The 18,854-nt window shown below is 58.2% G+C and overlaps 1 protein-coding gene across 1 annotated transcript; it reads left to right on the forward strand.

Moving 5' to 3' along the window:
* Nucleotides 1-9,974: 9,974 nt before the first annotated feature.
* On the forward strand, nt 9,975-18,681 carry PPP1R1B (protein phosphatase 1 regulatory inhibitor subunit 1B). The gene is made up of 8 exons (XM_045526377.1): nt 9,975-10,025; nt 10,362-10,538; nt 12,172-12,232; nt 12,533-12,555; nt 12,956-13,031; nt 16,087-16,290; nt 17,663-17,782; nt 17,873-18,681. The coding sequence occupies exons 2-8, from the start codon at nt 10,458-10,460 to the stop codon at nt 17,920-17,922; spliced, it is 615 nt and encodes a 204-aa protein (XP_045382333.1). The 5' UTR covers nt 9,975-10,025; nt 10,362-10,457; the 3' UTR covers nt 17,923-18,681.
* The last annotated feature ends 173 nt before the right edge of the window (nt 18,682-18,854 follow it).

Below are 18,854 nucleotides of genomic sequence, written 5' to 3' on the forward strand. Positions count from 1 at the left end.
AGGGAGCTCCAGGTGGCAACAGCACCAGATTTAGCAGTGCCTTGACCTTGGTTAAATCATGTAACTCTCTGCTTCCCATCTGTAAAATGGGTACAGTGCAGCCTGGTCACCCATTCCCTGCACCTCAGCACTGAGGGGGACCAATGGACAGCAGGTTATGAAGTGCACTCCCAGGCCACCAAGTATGACTGATGGGGGTGGCGGGCTCCTCACTGACCGTGCAGTGCAGGGCAGCGGGAAGAGCACAGGACCAAGGTGCGTCCTGGGCTCTCTTTCCTCTGGGCAGGCTCTGTTGTGGATGACCCTGTGACCTGGACATTTCCCAGTTTCGTCCCCTGGAAATCAGAGCCAGGAGTCTTGGCTGGGGAGTTCTGGGGGTCTGACACTGGACAGTTCTCTGATGCTTCCCTTGAGCCTGGCATGGATGCAGGGGACACTTGGGCCTGGCAGTACGCACAGGTGACCCATGCCACCGTGGTGCTGGTGTTCACAGGACAGCCCCAAAGGGCCGCTGGGACAGGGTGTGTGTGGAGGACTTGGTCAGGGCAGGGAGGTCTCAATTTAACCAGCGCTCTCTTGGCTCAGCCCCAGGAGTGGACCCAGGAAGGACCGCCTGGCATATAGGGTGGATACTTTTTAAGTGGGGTCCAGGGGAGGGAAGGGAACAGTCTAGGGGTAGGAGCCTCGGGGACCAGCCCCACATTTGAAGATGAAAAGACCATAGCACAGAGAGGGGAAGTGACTTGCCTGTTGTCACGCAATAAGTGAGTGGCAGAGCTGGGACTAGAAACCAGAACTCTGATGCCCACTTTGGGGTTCCCCTGTTCCTTGGGCCTCAGAGCTCCCTGTAATAACGTGTCTAACAGTGTAATGATGACAATGGCAAGCGTTATCTGTGCCAGGCACTGGGCTTCACAAGTTTCATCTTATTTCATTCTTGACAAGACATCGGAGGGAGGGACTGCCATTACCAACATTTAAAGACCCGGATGCTGAAGCACAGAGAGGTTGAGGTTAAGGTTGATGTGTCAAGGTCACACAGCTAGTAAGTGGCAGAGCCCGGGTTTGAACCAGGTTCTGCCTGACTCTTGAGTCCATGCTCTGATTCACTATTATAAACTGTGTCCTTTTCGGCAGACCCGGGAAAGGAAAGTGCCCCAGGAAGGATCTGTGCCCAGCATTTGCCCTCTGTCCGGGTCCCAAGGTCACAGGAGCCAGTGCGGTGTCCTGGGTCTATCAAGTTCTCATGGGGGGGGAGCAGGCAGGGGCTTCCTGTATACACAGGGACGGGCACATGGGGTTTCTCCGCCCTGTATCCTCTTCCCTCGGCTCCTCCGGAGGGTGCCCTACTCGCCCTTGCAGGCTCAGTGAGGTGCTTCCTCCACCAGAAAGTCCTCCCTGATGTGCCCTCAGCAAATGCCACTCCCTCCTCTGGCCCCCGGCACCGCGTTGAGCATTTGGGGATGGGCCGACCGGCTCCAAGCACGCCAGCTTTCCGGCTTGCTTAGCAGCCGCCTGCGGAGCCTCGCTGACGTTCCATCTGTAAAATGGGAACAAGGAGCCCCGCCTCCCAGGAGCTCCGCGAGGATTAGCAGCGGCGGCGTCCTATGAGGAAGCACCTGGCACACAGAGGGCCCCTGCCACTCGCTCCTTCTCCTTGTCCTTCTCCTGGCTTGCTCCCCGGTCTCTCCTCGCCACCCCCGCCCCGCGCCTGGCACAGCGCCCGGCGCGCCCCAGCCGCCCAATCCGCGCTCGCAGCCCCGGCTTCCTGCCGCCGGGCTCCCTCGGCACGTGCCCCGCGCCCACCGGGACCGCGCCCCTCCCGGGCGGGCTCCGCGCGCGCCCTCTGGCCGGGAGCCGGGGTACAGGGTGCCGGGCGCCCAGGCTCCGAGGTGGGATCGGCGGCGGCGGGAAGAGGACGCTGCCCCTTTAAGGTGCCAGCGCCGCGTGGCAGGGAAACAGCTTGTGCCAGCCCCATTCCGCCCGGCTCCGCTCGCTACAAGAAACACAATGCATAACAATCAGGCGCGCGCTTGGAGCCGTGCCACGCGGCGGGGGCGGGGCGGGGGCGCCCGGGTCGCGACCCCCGGCCGGCGTCTGGGGACCGCGGGGGGACCCGGGCCCGGCGCTCCTCCGCGTGGCCGCTCTGCGCCCCAACAGGCGCCCAGGCGCCCCCGGCCTCACCCCTGCTCGCCTCCCCTCCCTCCCCGCCATCGCGCTCCCTACAAAGTTCATTCCCACTAACTCTTTTCCAGGCCACTTCCCCCTCACATCTGACAATCGGGGCCCCTCATTCTCCCAGTAATCACTCCACTGCACTAATTGCACATGCAAATATGCAAATGCGTATTAATTAATTACTATACTAATTAGTTCTGTGGTATTTGCGAGTAATAAATCATTGGATGGGAGCGAGGAAGCTGGAGACCTGGCCCATTTTCATTCTGCATAAAATTTTAATGGTCTCTCTGGCTGATCCGGGACGGCAGCGCGCGGAGAGGCTCTTAAAGGGCCAGTGGCGGCGGGAAGGGGCAGGGGCAGGGAGCGCGGGTGACCCTGGAGGGGGCCGGCGCCTTGGGCGGACTTGGAGATGTAGCCCCGCGCTCAGCAGGGCTGTCTCAAGCGTGCGATTGGCTTTTTCCTACCACTGTGGGACTCAGTGTCCCCCTGGGTGGCTTCTAAGGAGAGAATCTGGGCGGGGAAGAGGGGGCTGAGCTCGGATTCTTTAAGAAAGGAAAGAGGGCAAGGAGCTCTGAGAGCCAATGCCAAGGCCTTTGGGGCCCCTGGGAGCCTGAGAGACAGGAAGGAAGACTCCATATCCGGGATGGCTGAGTAAACTGAGGCACAGGATGGGCCAATCTCAGCTCCCACTGTCCCCGGGGAAGGAAGCTACAAGGATGTCCTGGGTGGCCCAGACTCTCTCTTGTATCTGGGGGGGCCACCAAGGTTGGGGGTGCCTCCAGCTTTCTCTTTCCACATGATCAAATCGCGGCCCCGCCCCCGTGGGCACCAGCTGGCACCCTGGCAGAGCAGTCCTGGGCTTGAGTGGGCCCCGGGGACCCTGCTTTATTTCCAGGAGGTAGTCAGGACCCGGGCACCGGGAGGGGGCTGGCTGCTTTGCAGGGCCATTGACTGGGGTAGGCAAAGGGAACGGGTTGTGCCCAGGCCAGGGTCCAGGGGGAGGCCAGAGGTGGGCACACTGAGGAGGTGGGGATTGCCGGCTTGTCCTGAGCAGGGATCCTCAGCGCCAGGGCCTCCAGTCTGGTTCTGGTCACTCTCCAACCTTCTGCCTTCAGCAAGCCCCTGGGCGGGGCAAGGCCTAAGGAGGGTCAGAGCCCCAGTGGGGGCTGATGATAATGACAGCAACTAACAATACTATTAAATCCAGCAAACATTTATTTAGCTGCAGAGCTGTTCCAAAAGCTTTAGATGCCTCACAACCACCCAGTGACATAGGTTCTGTTACAGTCCCCATTTTATGGATGGAGAAACAGGGGCACGAGAAGGTTAAGCAACCTGCTGAAGGTCACCCAGCTGTCAGTAGTGGAAAGGGACTGGCACCCAGACAGTCTAGCTCTGGCATCCGGGTTCTTTCCCCCACACTCCACCCCCATGTCCGCAGCTCCTGCTGTGCACCAGGCCCCGGGCAGTGTCCCATTCAACTCTCACAGCAACCCAGGAGGTGGGTTCTAGAATTATCCCCACTGTAGAGATGTGGAACCCAAGGCACAGAGATGTTGACTAAGTTGCTCTGGGACACACAGGGCGAGTGTAGGAAGGCCAGGCTCTCACCTGTATCAGAGCAGAGTCCACCAGGCTCTGGGGGCAGGGCGGGGAGGGCCAGGGCAGAACGAGAGAGGAGATGGAAGGGCTCTCAGTTAGACTGTGGGAAGAACTTGCTTCTGGAGAGTGGGGGCTCCAGGAGCTGGGGTGGGGTGGAGACTTTTCCTTCCTTTGCCAGAAGGAGGCTGAGGAAGGGCCATGGCTGCCCAGTGGGCTAGAGGTGGAGGTGTGGGGGGAAAACAGAAAAGCCCAGAGTGGTAAAGCCTAGTCTGATCTCATAACCCAGGAATCCTGGTTGGGTTTTTTCCTTAATTTTGTCCCCGGCATGTGTATCCACCTCCACCCCATCCCCCCTGGCAATCTGTTGGGCACCCTCATCCCAAGATTTGCTACTTTCTCTGTTCCAGTATCTGCTGTTTCCAGCAGGGGGATAAGAAGATAACACTGTGATCACTTTGTAATAAACCACATTTTTTACCATGTGCTTATATGTATCAACTTGTTACATTTTCGTAACAATTCTATTATTATTATCGACATTTTATAAATGGAGAGACTGAGAAAGGAGAGAGAGATTAAGTGACTTGACCAAGGTCACACAGCTAGTAGGTGGTGGAACTGGGATTTGAACTCCTGAGCCAGCTTTACCACCCTGCTGCCCCTTTCCTACTGAGCGTGTGGCTACAGGGGCATGGCCAGATTGACCGTCTAGCCCAGCAGAGACAGGGATCACAATGGCAGTGGGCCTTTCACCCTGGGTGTCTTTGGAATTTGCCGATGCAAAGAGAAAGAACATGCCTCCTGCCTGCCCAGCCCTCATGGATTTTCATGTTGGCTTTTATGTGCTACTAGGAGCTGGGCAAAGTGAATGTTCAGGAGGCCAGACCCTCCTCTGCATTATCCTGGGGGTGGATGTGTGTGCGGATCTCCCGGGAGTAGGCCGCCTCCCCTCCCAGCCCACCCTTGAGAGAGGAGCGGTTAGCATCTGTCAGGAGGACCACCCTGATGTGGGAAATTGAGATTCCTGTGCTCTCAGGGACAAGCCCTACCAGGGTCCCCTTACTTCCCAGGGGCTCAGGACAACTTCTCCAGGGCATCTGGACACCTACATCTCCCCCAAACTGGAGAAACCTTTGACACCACCTTCTGGGCCTGGAAGTCTAGGGAGAGGGGTTGGAGAGCATTGGGAGGGACGGCCTTTGGGCTGCAGCCCACCAGGAAAGAAAACCCGTCCTCATCTCAGCATTCACTGAAGACCAGAGAAGGTGGGTTCATCAGGGTTTCCCCCCCCCACATGCCCAGTTTCTGGGGGCAATGTTTGGGGGGTGTCGGGGGAAGGAGGCAGGAGGAGCAGGCTGGCGGCTCTGAGCTTCTCCGTGCAGCCCCCGGGGCCGGGTGCCTGGGCAGGAGGAGGGGGCAGAGCAGCTGCTGGCGATTTATTAAGCAGTCACGGAAAAATTGGTTTATAAATTAACAGCTGTTTTAACTTTAGGGCCTCTTCTTCAGGGAATGGAAGCAGCCGACTGGACCGGGATTGGAGTGTGTGCGAGGCTGGTGGAGGGAGTGGGAGGCGGCGGACTCCGGCAGCTGGCATTCTTCGGGGGCAGCCTCAGCTGGCACCTCGGGGGGCACCAGGCAGTGGCCAGAGCAGGGGGTCTCCAGGTGCCGGGGGCTGAGGCTGCCCCGCTGTGAGCTGCGGCTTGGTCTCTTTGCAGCAACATCTCAGCTTCCACCTGGGGGCGCCAGAGGACACAGACACTGCTGTACTCGTTTACGCCACCAGAGGGCAGCTTCGGCACATCGATTTCTGCTGCTTCCGCGGAGGGTCCAAACCCGGCTGGGCGGGAGAGAAACCTGGTCTAGTAACCGAGCAAGAGCGAAGTCCGCTGCAAGAAGTGCGTTCAAGCGATCCTGATCGTCCATCCTGAATGTGCTAAAGGCATCAGTAAAGACTGAGGGCTCTGGAGTTATACTGTGTGCGTCTGAACCCAGGCTCTGGGCAAAAGCTGCTGAACCCCTCTGAACCTAATCGCCTCGTCTGTAAATTGGAATGATTCTAGTGAGGTGCACATAAAGGGTCAGCCCAGGGCCCAGCACAGAGTAAGTGCTCCATATATGTCGCCACTGTCAGTTTCTATGACTCATGGATTTACCTGTGCCTTCATTCATTCCTCAATCCCTCCTCTCTAGAGCATGCAGTGCCCACTGCACTCTGGGCACTGCGGCAGGCAGGTGGTGATGTAAAGAAAGACGGTGGGCAGGACGCGTCTCAGAACAGTGTGCTAAGAGTTATGATACACCCAGTGAGGCGGGAAGGCAGATTGACTTGGATGGAGCAAAAGAGGACGTTTTGGGGTGATGGCAACATTCTGTTTGTATTGTGGCAGTGGTCACACCCTGTATCAAATTTTCAAAAACTCATTGAAATATATATTTAATATTTTATTGTATGTAAACTCTAACCCAACAAAGTTGAATTTTAAAAAAGCAACTAAGTACCCGATGTGAATTTATTGAATGGGCAAAGAGATGGATGAGTGAATGAATGAATGAACGAGGGTGTAAATGAATGTCTCAGATGATTGCCCACTTGCCCTAGTGCCACCATTGTCCCAGCCGACGGTGCCTTTGCCCTATCCACCCGGTGTCCAGGGTTTCCCTAGAGGAGGCGGGCCTTGGGATTTATCTGTCTCCTACACCCCCCCCCCCATTTCCCCCAGCCGCAGCGAAGGAAGCCCCGATGCGCCCAGACAGCACTCCCCGGCTCCTGTAAGGCTGTTTTCCGGGACTTCCTTGGTCCTCCCTTCCAGCTGCCACATGCCAACCGGGCCAGCTCCAGCTCAGCTCCCTGGAGCCAAGGTCACGGGTGTGATGCCCAACTACGGACCCGCAGCGCCAGCAACTTAGCGGCCCAAACGCTGGCCGACTCCGCCACCTGCTGGCTCGTTTTAGAACTGCATCCCTAAAGCTCCAGGGAGGCCTGAACCTTTGTCGAGGTCCCCTGCCCTGGGCTGGGAGCATTATTAAATTTTATCCCATTTAATAGTCACACCGCGCGGAGGGGGGCGGCTTTGAAACGTAAGGAAACTGAGACACAGAGAAGCTAAGAAATTTGTCCAAGTTCACACAGTAAGTTACAGACCTGAAATTCCTACCGAGGGCTGTGAAACTCCCCAGTTTATGTTCTGTCCATGTGTCCACATCTTGCCTGGGGAAAGGAAGGGAATGTTCCCGAGCGTCTCTTCTACCCACCTCTCAAAAAGGGGGCAGAGGCCTCGCACCACCCTCCCAAACTTACCTCTCAGAGGAGGTGAATGTAGTGCCTCGGTATGCCAGGTGGTGTGGCAGGCATAGGACAAGGATAAATGGTGGGAAGGACACGCCTCAAAGCAGTGTGCTCAGGCCTGACACACAATGGACACCCTATCATAAACTTTTTTTGTCGGTCCAAGCAGGAAGACCCATAGTTTAATCAGAGGTAAGTCAAACAAGGTCTTGAATTTGTTCCTTGGACCCAACCGCCTGTGTTTCTAACTCAAGAATAATAACCAAGGAGTGGCATATTATTTTTACATCTCATTTGCATATGATTAATCCTAAGTCGAAGTGAATGGAGGTCATCCTGGCCCCTTGATCCTCAGTGCACCCCCCTCCCATGTGCCTGGTCCTGGCCACCTCCTCCAGCCCTTGCTGGGCTCCACTGTCCTCGACAGCCCCTCCCCACTCCCTGCCTGAGCCCCCCCAGCTCCCAGAAGTCCCCTTCCCTTCCTCTGTCGCCCACGCAGCCCCCACCACCTGGCCGCCCACCTGAAAAACTTTTCCCCAAGTTCTTGAGAAGTCGCGTAGGATCCAGGAGAGAAAAATCAAAGTAATAAAACCTCATTTAATTCCTAACGGAGGGCAGAGCTGTGAGCTGCAATTATCTTAATGCTGAGCTATTTTTACTCTCTCTCCATCTCTGTCTCCTGCCTCTCTCCGTCATGAGCTTTCTCCTCTCTCTGCCTGCCTTTGTCTCTCCGTCTTTCACATGTTTTCTCTTTTTGCTTTCTCCTACCTCCCCCTTTATCTCTCTCTCACCTCCTGTCTCTGTGCATTCTCTGTCATATGTCCTTCCTTCTTCCTGTCTGTCCCTTGTGTCTGTCCCTCTGTCTACACCTCTTGGCCCCAGGGTTTAGCGGCCAGAGGTGTGGTTGCCCAGGCAAAGGCTGGGAGCAGAGGGCAGAGACCCTCCCTCCACCCCCAAAGACCCCATCTTCCAGTCCTAGGGGAGAGGGAAGATTCTCTGCTCTCATCTCCCTTCTTAGCTGCCCCTGCCCAGCATCAGGGAAATCTTTCCTGGTGCCAGTCTCCTAGAGCTCCAATACTTTTGGCAGATCCTCCATAAAAAAGCCCTTCTGGTCAAATGAGTCTCAGCTGCCATGTTCCCCAAGACCTTCTCGGCTCTGATGGGCTCTGAGGTGCCACTGGTGGTGATGTCTTCCTGTTCCTGTCCTCTCATCACCTACCCAGCTCTCCTCTGTCCCCTTCATCCCACCCAACTATCCTTCCCCATGCCCCCCAGCTCCGGAAGCCACAGGCCCCTTGGCCCACCTTTGCCCAGTGACTGTTCAGGTTACTGCCTGGGCCATGCCCTTCCTGTGCCCCTTCTTACTTTCCAGACTTCCTCATTCACCCTCCCATGGCATTGCCAAACTGTCCTTTGCCACTCCCCACCATGCCCCATTGGGAAGAGGGGCTCTGGGCCAAGCCAGGGGCTGCCAGAGATGCCCACACCCCTGCGCCAGCAACCTGGCATCCGGCTGTTTCCTAACAAGTATGTAAGTCAACAAACACTCAGGAACTTGAGCCAGGCCTGGCACTGGCAGATGTGGAGCTGAGTGTCCCGGACATCCCACTCCCATGAGCAAAGTTCTGCCCCTCCTGCCGCTCAGGGCCCAGGTCCCTCACCCCCAGTGTGGGCCCTGACCCTGTTTCCATAACATTCCTCCAGCCTCTCACTCCACCAAGGGATGGAAAAGCTGCTGGGGGAGTTGGGGGGTAGGGAGGGCTCTTGGCTGTTCCAGGCCTGAGAGTGACCAGGAGAGAAGACACCAATACCAACAGAGCCCCAGGAAGACACATGCGTATGTACACATGAGTACCCTCTCTCGGCACCAGAGAGAGGCTTTCAGACCCTCACACACCGCAGAGGAAACCCCAGCTCCTGCAAAGACACCTAGAGCCTGGACAGACACACAGGGACATTCCAGCCACAGGGCTTCTCCTCCTCTCTCCCGGCTCCAGAGACACACACACACCTCTGGAGGGAGAGAGGCTCACACCTCAGAAAGGAGCACACGCCCCTCTCTCCCCAGCTCTGTTCCAATGCACCAAACTCACACACGTGATGGCACGTGTACAGTGAGTCCCCAAGCCCCCCCAACTCTGGGCTGGCTCTGCCCCCCACCAATAGATCTGGGGAGAAAAGGCAGGAGACACGTGAATCCAGGGAACATCATGGCAGGGACACATCTCCCTTCTCCCCCCCAGGAGTGCTCACACATTCACAACCTCATACCCTGTCTGCTGTGTGGCTCGAGCTGTGGGTACGGAGCCCCCACCCGCCTGCAAGCTGGCACACGCCTGCCCATCACCTTGACAGCCTCTGACATCCTCCCCCACACCCACACCCTCCCCCGCACACACGCAGTCCTCCCACACCCTGCCACTCACACCCGCATCCTTGACACTCTGACACACTTACTCACACAGACTCACACTCACACCACACCGGGCCCCCCAGCTATGGGCACCACAGGGCCCCTGGCACGCACTTGCACACACTCCCTGCCATGATGACTGACACGTGTCCTCCCACACACAACTCGCTCACACTCACTCCATTTCTAGGACACCCCCATTCACAGCGTGACATGTTGGCACTCTCTCCACGACCTCACAGCCTCCGAGAAACTCCAAGTACCAGGGCCATGAAGTGGTTAAAGCTGGAGTCCTGCCCCCCCCCTCCTGCCCGCTTTAGCCTCTCTGCTGGACTCCATCAATAATGCAGCTTCAAGTTCTGGGGAAACCGCAGGGGGCCCCCAGCCCGGCCTTGGCTCGCACTCCCCCACCCTCCCAGCCCCGGGAGAGCACGATTCTTGGTGCTTATTGGCCACTTTCTCCTGAGCCCTCCCTCCAAGCACCCGGGCGCCAGTCCCACGCCGAGGGGACGGGCTGAGGACCCCAAGGCTGGGACCAGAGGGGTGAGCCCAGCAGAGACGGGGACGCACGGAGGGGAGAGGCAGAGGGAGGGAGATAAGGGAAGGGCGGGAGAAGCGGAGCCAAGGGGCTCGCAGAGACACTCGGAGCCGCTCCGAGAGAGCGAGGGAAGGAGGGGAGGGACACAGAGCCCCCGGGCCGGAGGCGCCAGGGGCCCGAGGCCCTGAGCGAGCGCGGCCGGCGGGCCCGGAGGGAGCGGGGGGCGCGCCCAGCCCGGCCCAGCAGGCGACCCCTCCTCCCCGCGCGCGCCCTCCCCTCGCCGAGCGCGGTATTTTTATCCGTGCGTGAACAGCCCTCCTCCTCCTCCTCGCCACACACAGCCCGCCGGCAGCGCGGCGCCCCGAGCAGCGCGGGGGAGCCGAGCAGGGACCGCAGCCGAGACCCCGAGCCCCAGCCCCGCCGCCAGCGCCGCCGCCATGGACCCCAAGGACCGCAAGAAGATCCAGTTCTCGGTGCCCGCGCCCCCCAGCCAGCTCGACCCCCGCCAGGTGGAGATGGTAAGGGGGCCGCGCCCCGCCCGGGCAGCGCCCCCAACGCACCCCGCGGGCTGCTCTGTGCTGCGGGGCGCTGCCGCGCGGACTGGCCGGGGCGGGGGCGGAAGGGCAGCCGGGCTCTGCCTCGGCCACGGCGGGGGCGCGGGGGCGCGGGGCCGCGCGCGAAGTTCGCGGGAGACTCGTACAACTTTTTTCCCCGGGCCTCCCTTCTGATCCCTGGGGCCGGAGAAGTCCCGGCAGCGAGCGTCCGGGATCAGGGGGGGTCCCAGGCCGCCCGGGGAGCGGGGACTGTCCCTTAGACCCTGCGCAGTCCCGCTAGGCTAGCCCCTTTCCCTAGGCTGCCCCCAGGACCACTCCGCCCCTGTCAGACGGGAGAAACATCCCTGACCCTGTAACACAGCAGGAGTTGGAAGCCCCCTACCCCACAGCCCCGCGTCTCTCTAGGCGCACCGTGTGTGCCTAGGCTGGGGTCCCCAGAACCTTGTTCTGACCTCTTTCTGCTGTCAGGTCCCAAAAAGGGAGAGGCGACCAGTCATTACAGAAGCCAGACCTCTTCCCACAGACCACTGAGTCCTAGGGAGAGCCTTCCTGGGGGCTGGGAGGCCTCAGAAGGTGGGGGCGGGTAGGTTGTGACAGAAGGCTCCGCTCCCCACGGCCCAGCGGGGGTCACTTGTTGCTGAGACGCAGCTGACTCCCAACAGAGCAGTGAGAATGGGGCCAAACCCTATTTTGGGGGGAGATGGGGTGGATGGTTGAGTCCTGGGCCTGAGCAGCTTTTGGTCTGGAGGGCAGCGGGAGCTTGGCAGGGGGAGGTGGCAGTTTCAGCTTCACTCACCTGGTTCTCTTTGTGCATTTCCCTGGAGCTCAAAGGGGACCTAATTAACCTACAGCTGGTCTGATTGCCATGCTGATGGGGGGGCAGTTGCTGGGAGTGCTCAGTGCCATCGCCATTCAGGTTGGCTCGTACCAAGGAGGGCAGCTTTCATTTTTCACAAGGGCTGGGTGACAAGTTCTACAGCCTGACAGAGACTGCCAGAGGGGCCCAGTCTCAAGCCCCAGAGACACCCCCAGGTCCCTTTGCTCAGGGTCTCAGGGTGAAATTGGATGTGCCCGGGTTCAGCTTCCCTCTGCAGCTGGATCCAGTTTCTTTGGAACCCTTGAGCTGACCTTAGGTGGGCAGGGCCATGTGGGTACCACGGCCCATGGGGCATCTTTCCCAGATGTCCCATCCCTGGCAGCTGGAGCTATAGCCAAGCCAGCTTTGGCTCCCAAGGTCTGTGTCTTCAGAAACTGGGGAGAGGAAGGTTCCTGGTGGGAGAAGAGAGAAAAGGAGATGTCTGCTCTGGAGTAGCCATGGAGTGGGACGGCCATGGGAGTCAGTAACTGGGGTTTTTCTTCTCCTTTGGACTTCGTGTGCTGTGTGGCCTTGAGCACATTGCAGAACCTCTCTGAGCCTTGGGTTTTCACCTCCATAAAATGAGGGGGTTGGGTGAGCTACAGAGCTCCTTTCAGCTCTGACAGTCTTTGATTGAAAGGTTCCCTGGGGACTCCAAAGCACTGTTTGTTCCCTGCTGCCTGGGGGTGGGGGTGGGCTGCAGGTGTCTATCCTGTCCCCCCCACCCCCCAATCTTCTTAGATCCGGCGCCGGAGACCAACCCCTGCCATGCTGTTCCGGCTCTCAGAGCACTCCTCACCAGGTAGGGCCCCTTCCCTGCCCTCCAAGCCCTGGCTCCACCCTAACTCTGTCGCCTTCCTGGTGGCCCTGCAAAAGTCCCTTGAGTAGGAGACAGAGCTAAAGCCTGGGGAGCGGACAAGTTCTGGGAGCCCAACTCTACTGGGCTCATTTATCAACATGGCACCTCCCAACACCAGGAGGGAAAGGGCACACTTTCCTTTTACCCGAAGATTGAGACTTTGGGGAAAGTAACTTGGATTCTTTCTCTCTCTCTCTCTCCTCTTCTTCTCCTCTCTCGTTTTGGTATGGTGGCCTCCCTCAGAGGAGGAGGCCTCCCCCCACCAGGTGAGTTTCCTGGGGCAATGGGAAGGAGGGATGCCTGGGCCATTTGGGGAGGGGTGGGCTAGTGCCTGCAGTGCCAAGCAACCAACACAGGCTGCCACCCTGGAGGACACATTAGCATATCAATCAGCATCTCCTCTGAGAGTGCCTGATTCCCGGATGCCATCAGCAGATCTTCCTCTGCTCAGATTCCGGTGGAACCTCCAGCACGTAGGGTCCTGCCCTGAACCATGACTTATGGGGACCCTCCCAGGGCAACAGGGTGGAGAGCTCAGGCAAGGTGCAGGAACATTAGCAGAAGCTAGACCAGTCTGCTTGGGTTGCCATGGGGGCGATGGAATGGAGGGAGGGTGAAGGGAAGGGGCCGCTGGTGAGCCCATTTAACCTGGCACTTCCCTGGCAGAGAGCTTCAGGAGAGGGGCACCACCTCAAGTCGAAGAGATCCAATCCCTGTGCCTACACACCCCCCTCACTGAAAGGTACTACCCTGCACCCATCCATCTGGCTGTCACCTTGATCCCTGGAACTGGGCTGACACCGGGGGAGGGAGGTGAAATGCTGAGCTTTTGTCCATGGTGAGGGATTGTTTTGTGCAACACAACCCCAATTTAAAGACCAATTCTTTCTTAATCTGGCCTTGCAAAACACAAGGAGCCCAGAGGCTGGAAAGGGCAGCTGTGGGCCCTAACATCAGGTTGTGGGGGTGAAAGAAAAGAGACGGCTGGTCTGCAGTAACCAGCAGCCATGGGAAAGAGACTCAGTCCGCACCTCCCCTCTGCCAGACCACCTCCCACCCCCTAGTCATCTCCTGGGGCTGCACCCTGCTCTCCCTGCCCATTCGCACAGATCTGCACACTGGGCTCTTCCCTGCTTTTCCTTTCTGCATTAAAAGGCAAGTCATTCCTTTTGCACACCCTTATGGAACACCTAGCATGTGCCAGCTCTCACTGGTGGGCACTGGGCAGAAGAAGATGGGTAAGATTGGTCCCTGCCCTCCTGGGGTCCTTGGCCTCAAAGGCTCATGGAGACTCCACCAAGGGCAGGATGTGAAGCCTGGATTTGAAGGCTCACAAGAATTTAACAGACAGGCAAGGGCATTGGAGGGGGAGGGAAGAAGGTGTGCAAAGAGGAGGCGGTGTGAGTCAGAGGGGGCTTTAGGACCAACCTAGACTTGGTTTCTAGCTGGGGAGCTTGGGAGATACACTTGAAGGGGAAGGACTGCAGACTGGACCGTGGAGGGCCTCTTCCTTAACTGAGCCCTAGGTGCATACACACCTCCACCCCGACACCTGCCTGAGGCTCTTCCTGCCTGGCCAGCCCCCTTCCTCCCACGGGGTTGGGACCTGAAGGGTGTGCTGAGAGCTCCCTTGGAACTGGGTTTAATAAGTTCCCAGCTCGAGCCAAGGTCAACAGGTGCACCTGTCAGTCCGCCTGCCAGGGTTGGGAGCAGAGAGGAGAGGCTGGGAGGTGAGGAGAGAAGGGCAGAGGTTCTTTCTGTTCCTCCAGGACAGGCAAATGAAGGGGCACAGCTGCAGCAAGTGGGCAGTGTGGTTCAGCACCCGGACGGACGTCCTACCTGTAGGATGTGTGGAAGGGCCCCAAAGCAGCCATGAGGGAGGAGGTGACATCTCAGGAGACGATATAAGAAGTCCTCTCCTCCCCACCCTGGGCTGGGGAGAGGCTGGGTGGCTGTGAGGCAAAGAGCTGGGCTCCTGACTGCAAGCCTGGGGAGGCAGGCCCGGGGAGGAGGTTAGGGCAGGGTGCTTCCCAGTCCCCTGCAGCGGCCCAAAGTGTGTCCCCACCCCACTGCCGCTTTGGGTTACAGCTTAGGAGAGTCCAGGTGAGCAGAGGTAGGGCAGTGGGAAGGGGTCAGGAGACGGGTGGGCAGTCTGGGGTCTGTGCTGAGGACCTTCAAACTTAGAAAGGGAGACTTGGGGGGGTTTCCAGGGCCCCAGAGATGGAGACAGCCTGGGAGGGGTGAGGGAGAGACCCCAGAGAGCCCCGTGAGGCACGAAGGAGGCAAGGCGAGGGAGGCTCACAGGCACCAGGCGCTGCACACACCCATTGTTTCACTGTGGCTTAGGAACTGACCTCTCCTCCCCCGGGGAGAGGGCAGCTGTCCAAGCTGCCACTCCTCTCCTCAGTTATCTCCCTACCAACCCTTGAAGACCCTCTGTACCAGGAGGACACTGTTTTGTAGACTTCAGCCCATCTGAGCGAAGGAAGCGTCTAGCAGGGTAGGGGTTTGTAGGGGAAGAGTCGAGGGCCCTCGAGGGAGGTGGATGACACGAGGTCTTGGCGGGGGTGCTTCAAGGCTGGAGCTCTCACACTTGGCTCAGGATGAAGATTTGCCGCGTCCCCAAGGCCAGGGCAAGGAGATTTATTGCACTTTTATTGCCTGGGTGGCTTGCCCAGAGCCAGCAGGAGGCACTGGGCAGGGAGCTGGGGGCAGGGCGGGGCAGCAGGCACACACAATGCACCCTCTGTGCCTGTCCCCGAGTTGGCAGGAGTGCGGTGCCCTGCTCACTGTACTGGAGGTTTCCAGCCTGGACCTACCCCTCTGGGACTTCTGAGGGGAGGGGCTGGTGGCAGACTAAGGAGGAGTTGCGGCAACCCTACCCACCCCTTGTCAGCATCTTGTCTGTGGCTTGTGTCCCATATGCTCTAGAATCCCACCAGCTCCTGCAGCCTGACCTCACAGTGTCCCCTCCCCTGCCATCCCCAGAACCCTCAGCCCTGCCCCTTTCTCCTGACCCCCTGCTCCTTTCCATCTTTTGGAAACTTCTCTCCAGCTGCCCACACTGTTCCCTTCCTATCTCTATCCAAGCAGGTCTTTTGGCGGGGGTTGGGGGTGCTTTCTAGGTCACCGCGGAGGGAGCTGGGAGTTTGGGGATGTGGGTCAAGATTGTAGGGGCCGCATCTGAGCAGGCCGCATCCCCAGGCACAGACTCCACTGGCTGCAGACTATGATGTCCTCAGCCTCAGAATTGTTCCTACCCCTCGGAGCCTGGGCAGGACTGTGCAGATTGGCACCTATGACTGGGCCGTGCCGGGGGCGGTGACTGTGCACAGCATGGGAGGCAGGATCAGGGTGAGCAGTGAGCCCTACTCAGGCTGGGCACTCCCCCAGAAATGGCAAGGGGCAAATCCCCAGGTCCCGGCCCACAGGCCCTGTGCCCTCTGCCCGGGCTTGAAGCTGGTAGACGCTGTCTCTAGTGCTGGGTTCTTGGCAAATTGAGCTCTGCAGCCAGGGAATGTTAAGCTGCTGCTGTGCCCTCCTGGTCTTGCCCAGCCTGGTGCCCCATGGTGTTGGGGAGCTGCCTGGTGCCAGCCTCCAGGGGACCAGCATCTTGGGATCGCTTAGGAGCCAAACATGATCTAGTCTACTCTCTGTTGCTTCTGCCGTGGTCTGACTCCGCAGTAGACTGCCCTGTATCCTTTGGCCTTTGAACTTGGGCCCCTGAGGGAGTGATCTCTGGAGATCCATGGGCTACCTCTGCTGACACTTGCCTCCCTGGGTCCCCTCTGTGCCAGCCGTGCAGCGCATTGCTGAGTCTCACCTGCAGTCCATCAGCAACTTGAATGAGAACCAGGCCTCAGAGGAGGAGGATGAGCTGGGGGAGCTGCGGGAGCTGGGTTATCCAAGAGAGGAAGACGAGGAGGAGGAGGAGGATGACGAAGAAGAGGAGGAGGAAGAAGACAGCCAGGCTGAAATCCTGAAGGGCAGCAGGGTGTTTGGTAAGCTGAAGGGACTGTGATGTGTGCATCCCACCACCATGGGTTAGGTGTGGGTCCCTAAGTATCCTGAGACAACCCCTCTCGGTTCGGTTTCTCACACACGCAGACTGCAGTGACAACACTGGGGCTCCCAGTCCTCTCTCACTCCACAGGATGCCTCACACTAGCCCTGCCTGAGACATGGGCTTCCTCCATCGTTGGCTCAGTCCCTCTCCCAACCAGGTCTTCCATAATAATTCCTCTCTGCCCTAAGAATTAAGGCCAAAGACACATGAGGTTTGAGGCTAGACCCCAAAAAAGACTTCTCATCTATGGTAGTGAGGGGGTGTGAGGACACTCAGGGGTAGACGATCGAGAGAGTCCAACATGCCCACTGCCTGCGCTTCTGAATCTGGGATGTGGTCTCTGCCAGGATGCAGAGGGCTGGCTGATTTGCCCTGCCCAGGACTGTTTCTCCCTCACTTTCCTTCCTAGGATGGGGTGAGAGGGTGCCCTCTAGTGTCTAGATGCGGACTCCAGGATTCAAGAACCAATGTGGTCCTCTGCACCTCCAACCTCAGCTGCCTGGAAGACAGGGGCCAGGGAGGGGCCTAATACCTACACAGAAGGCCTCAGAGCCAGAGGCCCCAGATCCAAAAAACTCCACGGAAGGTCCCAAAGCCCAGAGAATTTCTAGGCAGAAATTTCACTGTCTCCCATGGTTGTCCTTCCATGCCTAGTCATGGAAGGCTGTGCCACATCTACCCCTCCTGGTACACATTAAACTTTTTCGTCCCATTATTTATGGGAATAACGAACAGTTGAGCACTTCTGCTTGACGTGATCAGTCCTTCCACGCAAAACAAAACAGTCTGGGCTTCCTGTCTGCATTGCTGGCAATGAGGCCATAGGCCATGGGAGCAAAAGCTCCAGCTTTGCTGCCAGCAATGGGGGAGCTGGAAGAGTTGAGTCAGTTCCCACCAAGACCCCCCAGAGAAGGTGGAAAGGAGATGAGAGCAGACTGTTCCCTCAGGAAAAGCATCAGGGCACTGGGCCAAATGACAAGCCTATCACAGAGCAATATTCACCACCACCACTGCTGACTGGCTTCTGGGTGCCAGTGCTCAGCTGGGCAGAGAATTAACTATTATTTTGTTTAAGGTAATCTACACAACTTCCCTCTTGCCATCTGCTTCAGAAAGGCACCCACTGACTCATCTAAGCCATACAGCTAGTCACTGGAAGAGCTGTCCTAGTCCAGTGATCTCTCCACTGTGCCATGATGCCCTCACAGAAGCTTAGCCTCAGCCATCAGAGAGACTTAGCTCATGCTCCAGGACAGTGAGATGGTTACTCAGAGCCTGCGTTTTTATCCCTTCTTTCCTGTCCTCAGCTGGGCAGAAGACAGCCTGTGGCCAGGGTCTGGAGGGGCCCTGGGAGCGCCCACCCCCTCTGGATGAGTCCCAGAGAGATGGCAGCTCTGAGGACCAAGTGGAAGACCCAGCACTAAGTGGTGAGGCTTGAGAGCATGGGACGGGGACAGCAGGGCAGGGAGCTTAGTGGGTGGGGCCAGGCCCTGAGTCCCTCTCTGCTTGCCTTGCAGAGCCAGGGGAGGAGCCTCAGCGCCCTGCCCCACCTGAGCCTGGCACATAGGCACCCAGCCCTGCATCTCCCAGGAGGAAGTGGAGGGGGCATCACTGTTCCCCAGAAACCCACTCTGTCCCCACCCTATTCTGTATCCTTCCTCTCACCCGCTAGGGCTGCGGCTTCTGACTTATAGAAGACTAAGGCTGGTCTGTGTTTGCTTGTTTGCCCACCTATGGCTGATGCCCAGAGAACCTGGGCACTTGCTGCCTGATGTCTTCCCCTGCCAGTCATTCCCCCATTCACCCAGTGGGAGGTGGGATGTGAGAGCCCACACTGGAAAATCCAGGAAACCAGGAACAAGGATTTGCCCTTCACAATTCTACTCCCCAGATCCTCTCCCCTGGGCTCAGGAGACCCACAGGGCAGGACCCTAAGATCTGGGGAAAGAAGATACTGAGAACTTAGTTCCACCTCCATCTCCTCTCCTATGGGAGATGCCAAGTCATCACCCCTCTCCTCACTGGCTTGTACCAGGCCCCAGGACTCAGGCATCCTTCTCCACAGCCTCAACATTTTGGAAATCTTCCCCTATTTCCCCTGCTCTTCGTGGGTGCCTGGAAGATGGACTGGCAGAGGCTGCTTTGTTGCGTTTTGTTCGTGCTTTGATGCCGGGAATGCCGCCTAGTATATATCCTTGGGGGGCACACGGTGGGGACAGCCAGGTTCTCCTTGTCCCCCAGCTGCTCTGCCTCCTTCCCCTTCTTCCCTGACTCCAGGCCTGAACCCCTTCCGTGCTGTAAGCTGTAATAAATCTTTGTAAATAACTGTGCTGAGATACCTCTTTCAGGGGAAGGGGGTGGGGGAGGTAATGGGGTGTCCTGATATGGAAGGTTGGTGGTCATCTAAGGGTAAGCGCTTTGACCCTAGCATCCACTCTACTGTAGAAGTCTTTCCTGCAGACAGTAGGCTCCAGGCACTCTTAGGAAGGACGGTAGAAG

This window comes from Lemur catta, chromosome 15 (assembly GCF_020740605.2).
Source record: "Lemur catta isolate mLemCat1 chromosome 15, mLemCat1.pri, whole genome shotgun sequence".
Classification (NCBI taxonomy): Eukaryota; Metazoa; Chordata; class Mammalia; order Primates; family Lemuridae; genus Lemur; species Lemur catta.

What these genes read in the sequence shown, in the direction of transcription:
- PPP1R1B (XM_045526377.1), top strand. Translation starts at nt 10,458, where the DNA reads ATGGACCCCAAGGACCGCAAGAAGATCCAGTTCTCGGTGCCCGCGCCC. An exon ending in GAAGGGCAGCAGGGTGTTTG is followed by an intron (nt 16,291 to 17,662) that starts GTAAGCTGAAGG and finishes TCCTGTCCTCAG; the next exon opens with CTGGGCAGAAGACAGCCTGT. An exon ending in GGAAGACCCAGCACTAAGTG is followed by an intron (nt 17,783 to 17,872) that starts GTGAGGCTTGAG and finishes CTTGCCTTGCAG; the next exon opens with AGCCAGGGGAGGAGCCTCAG.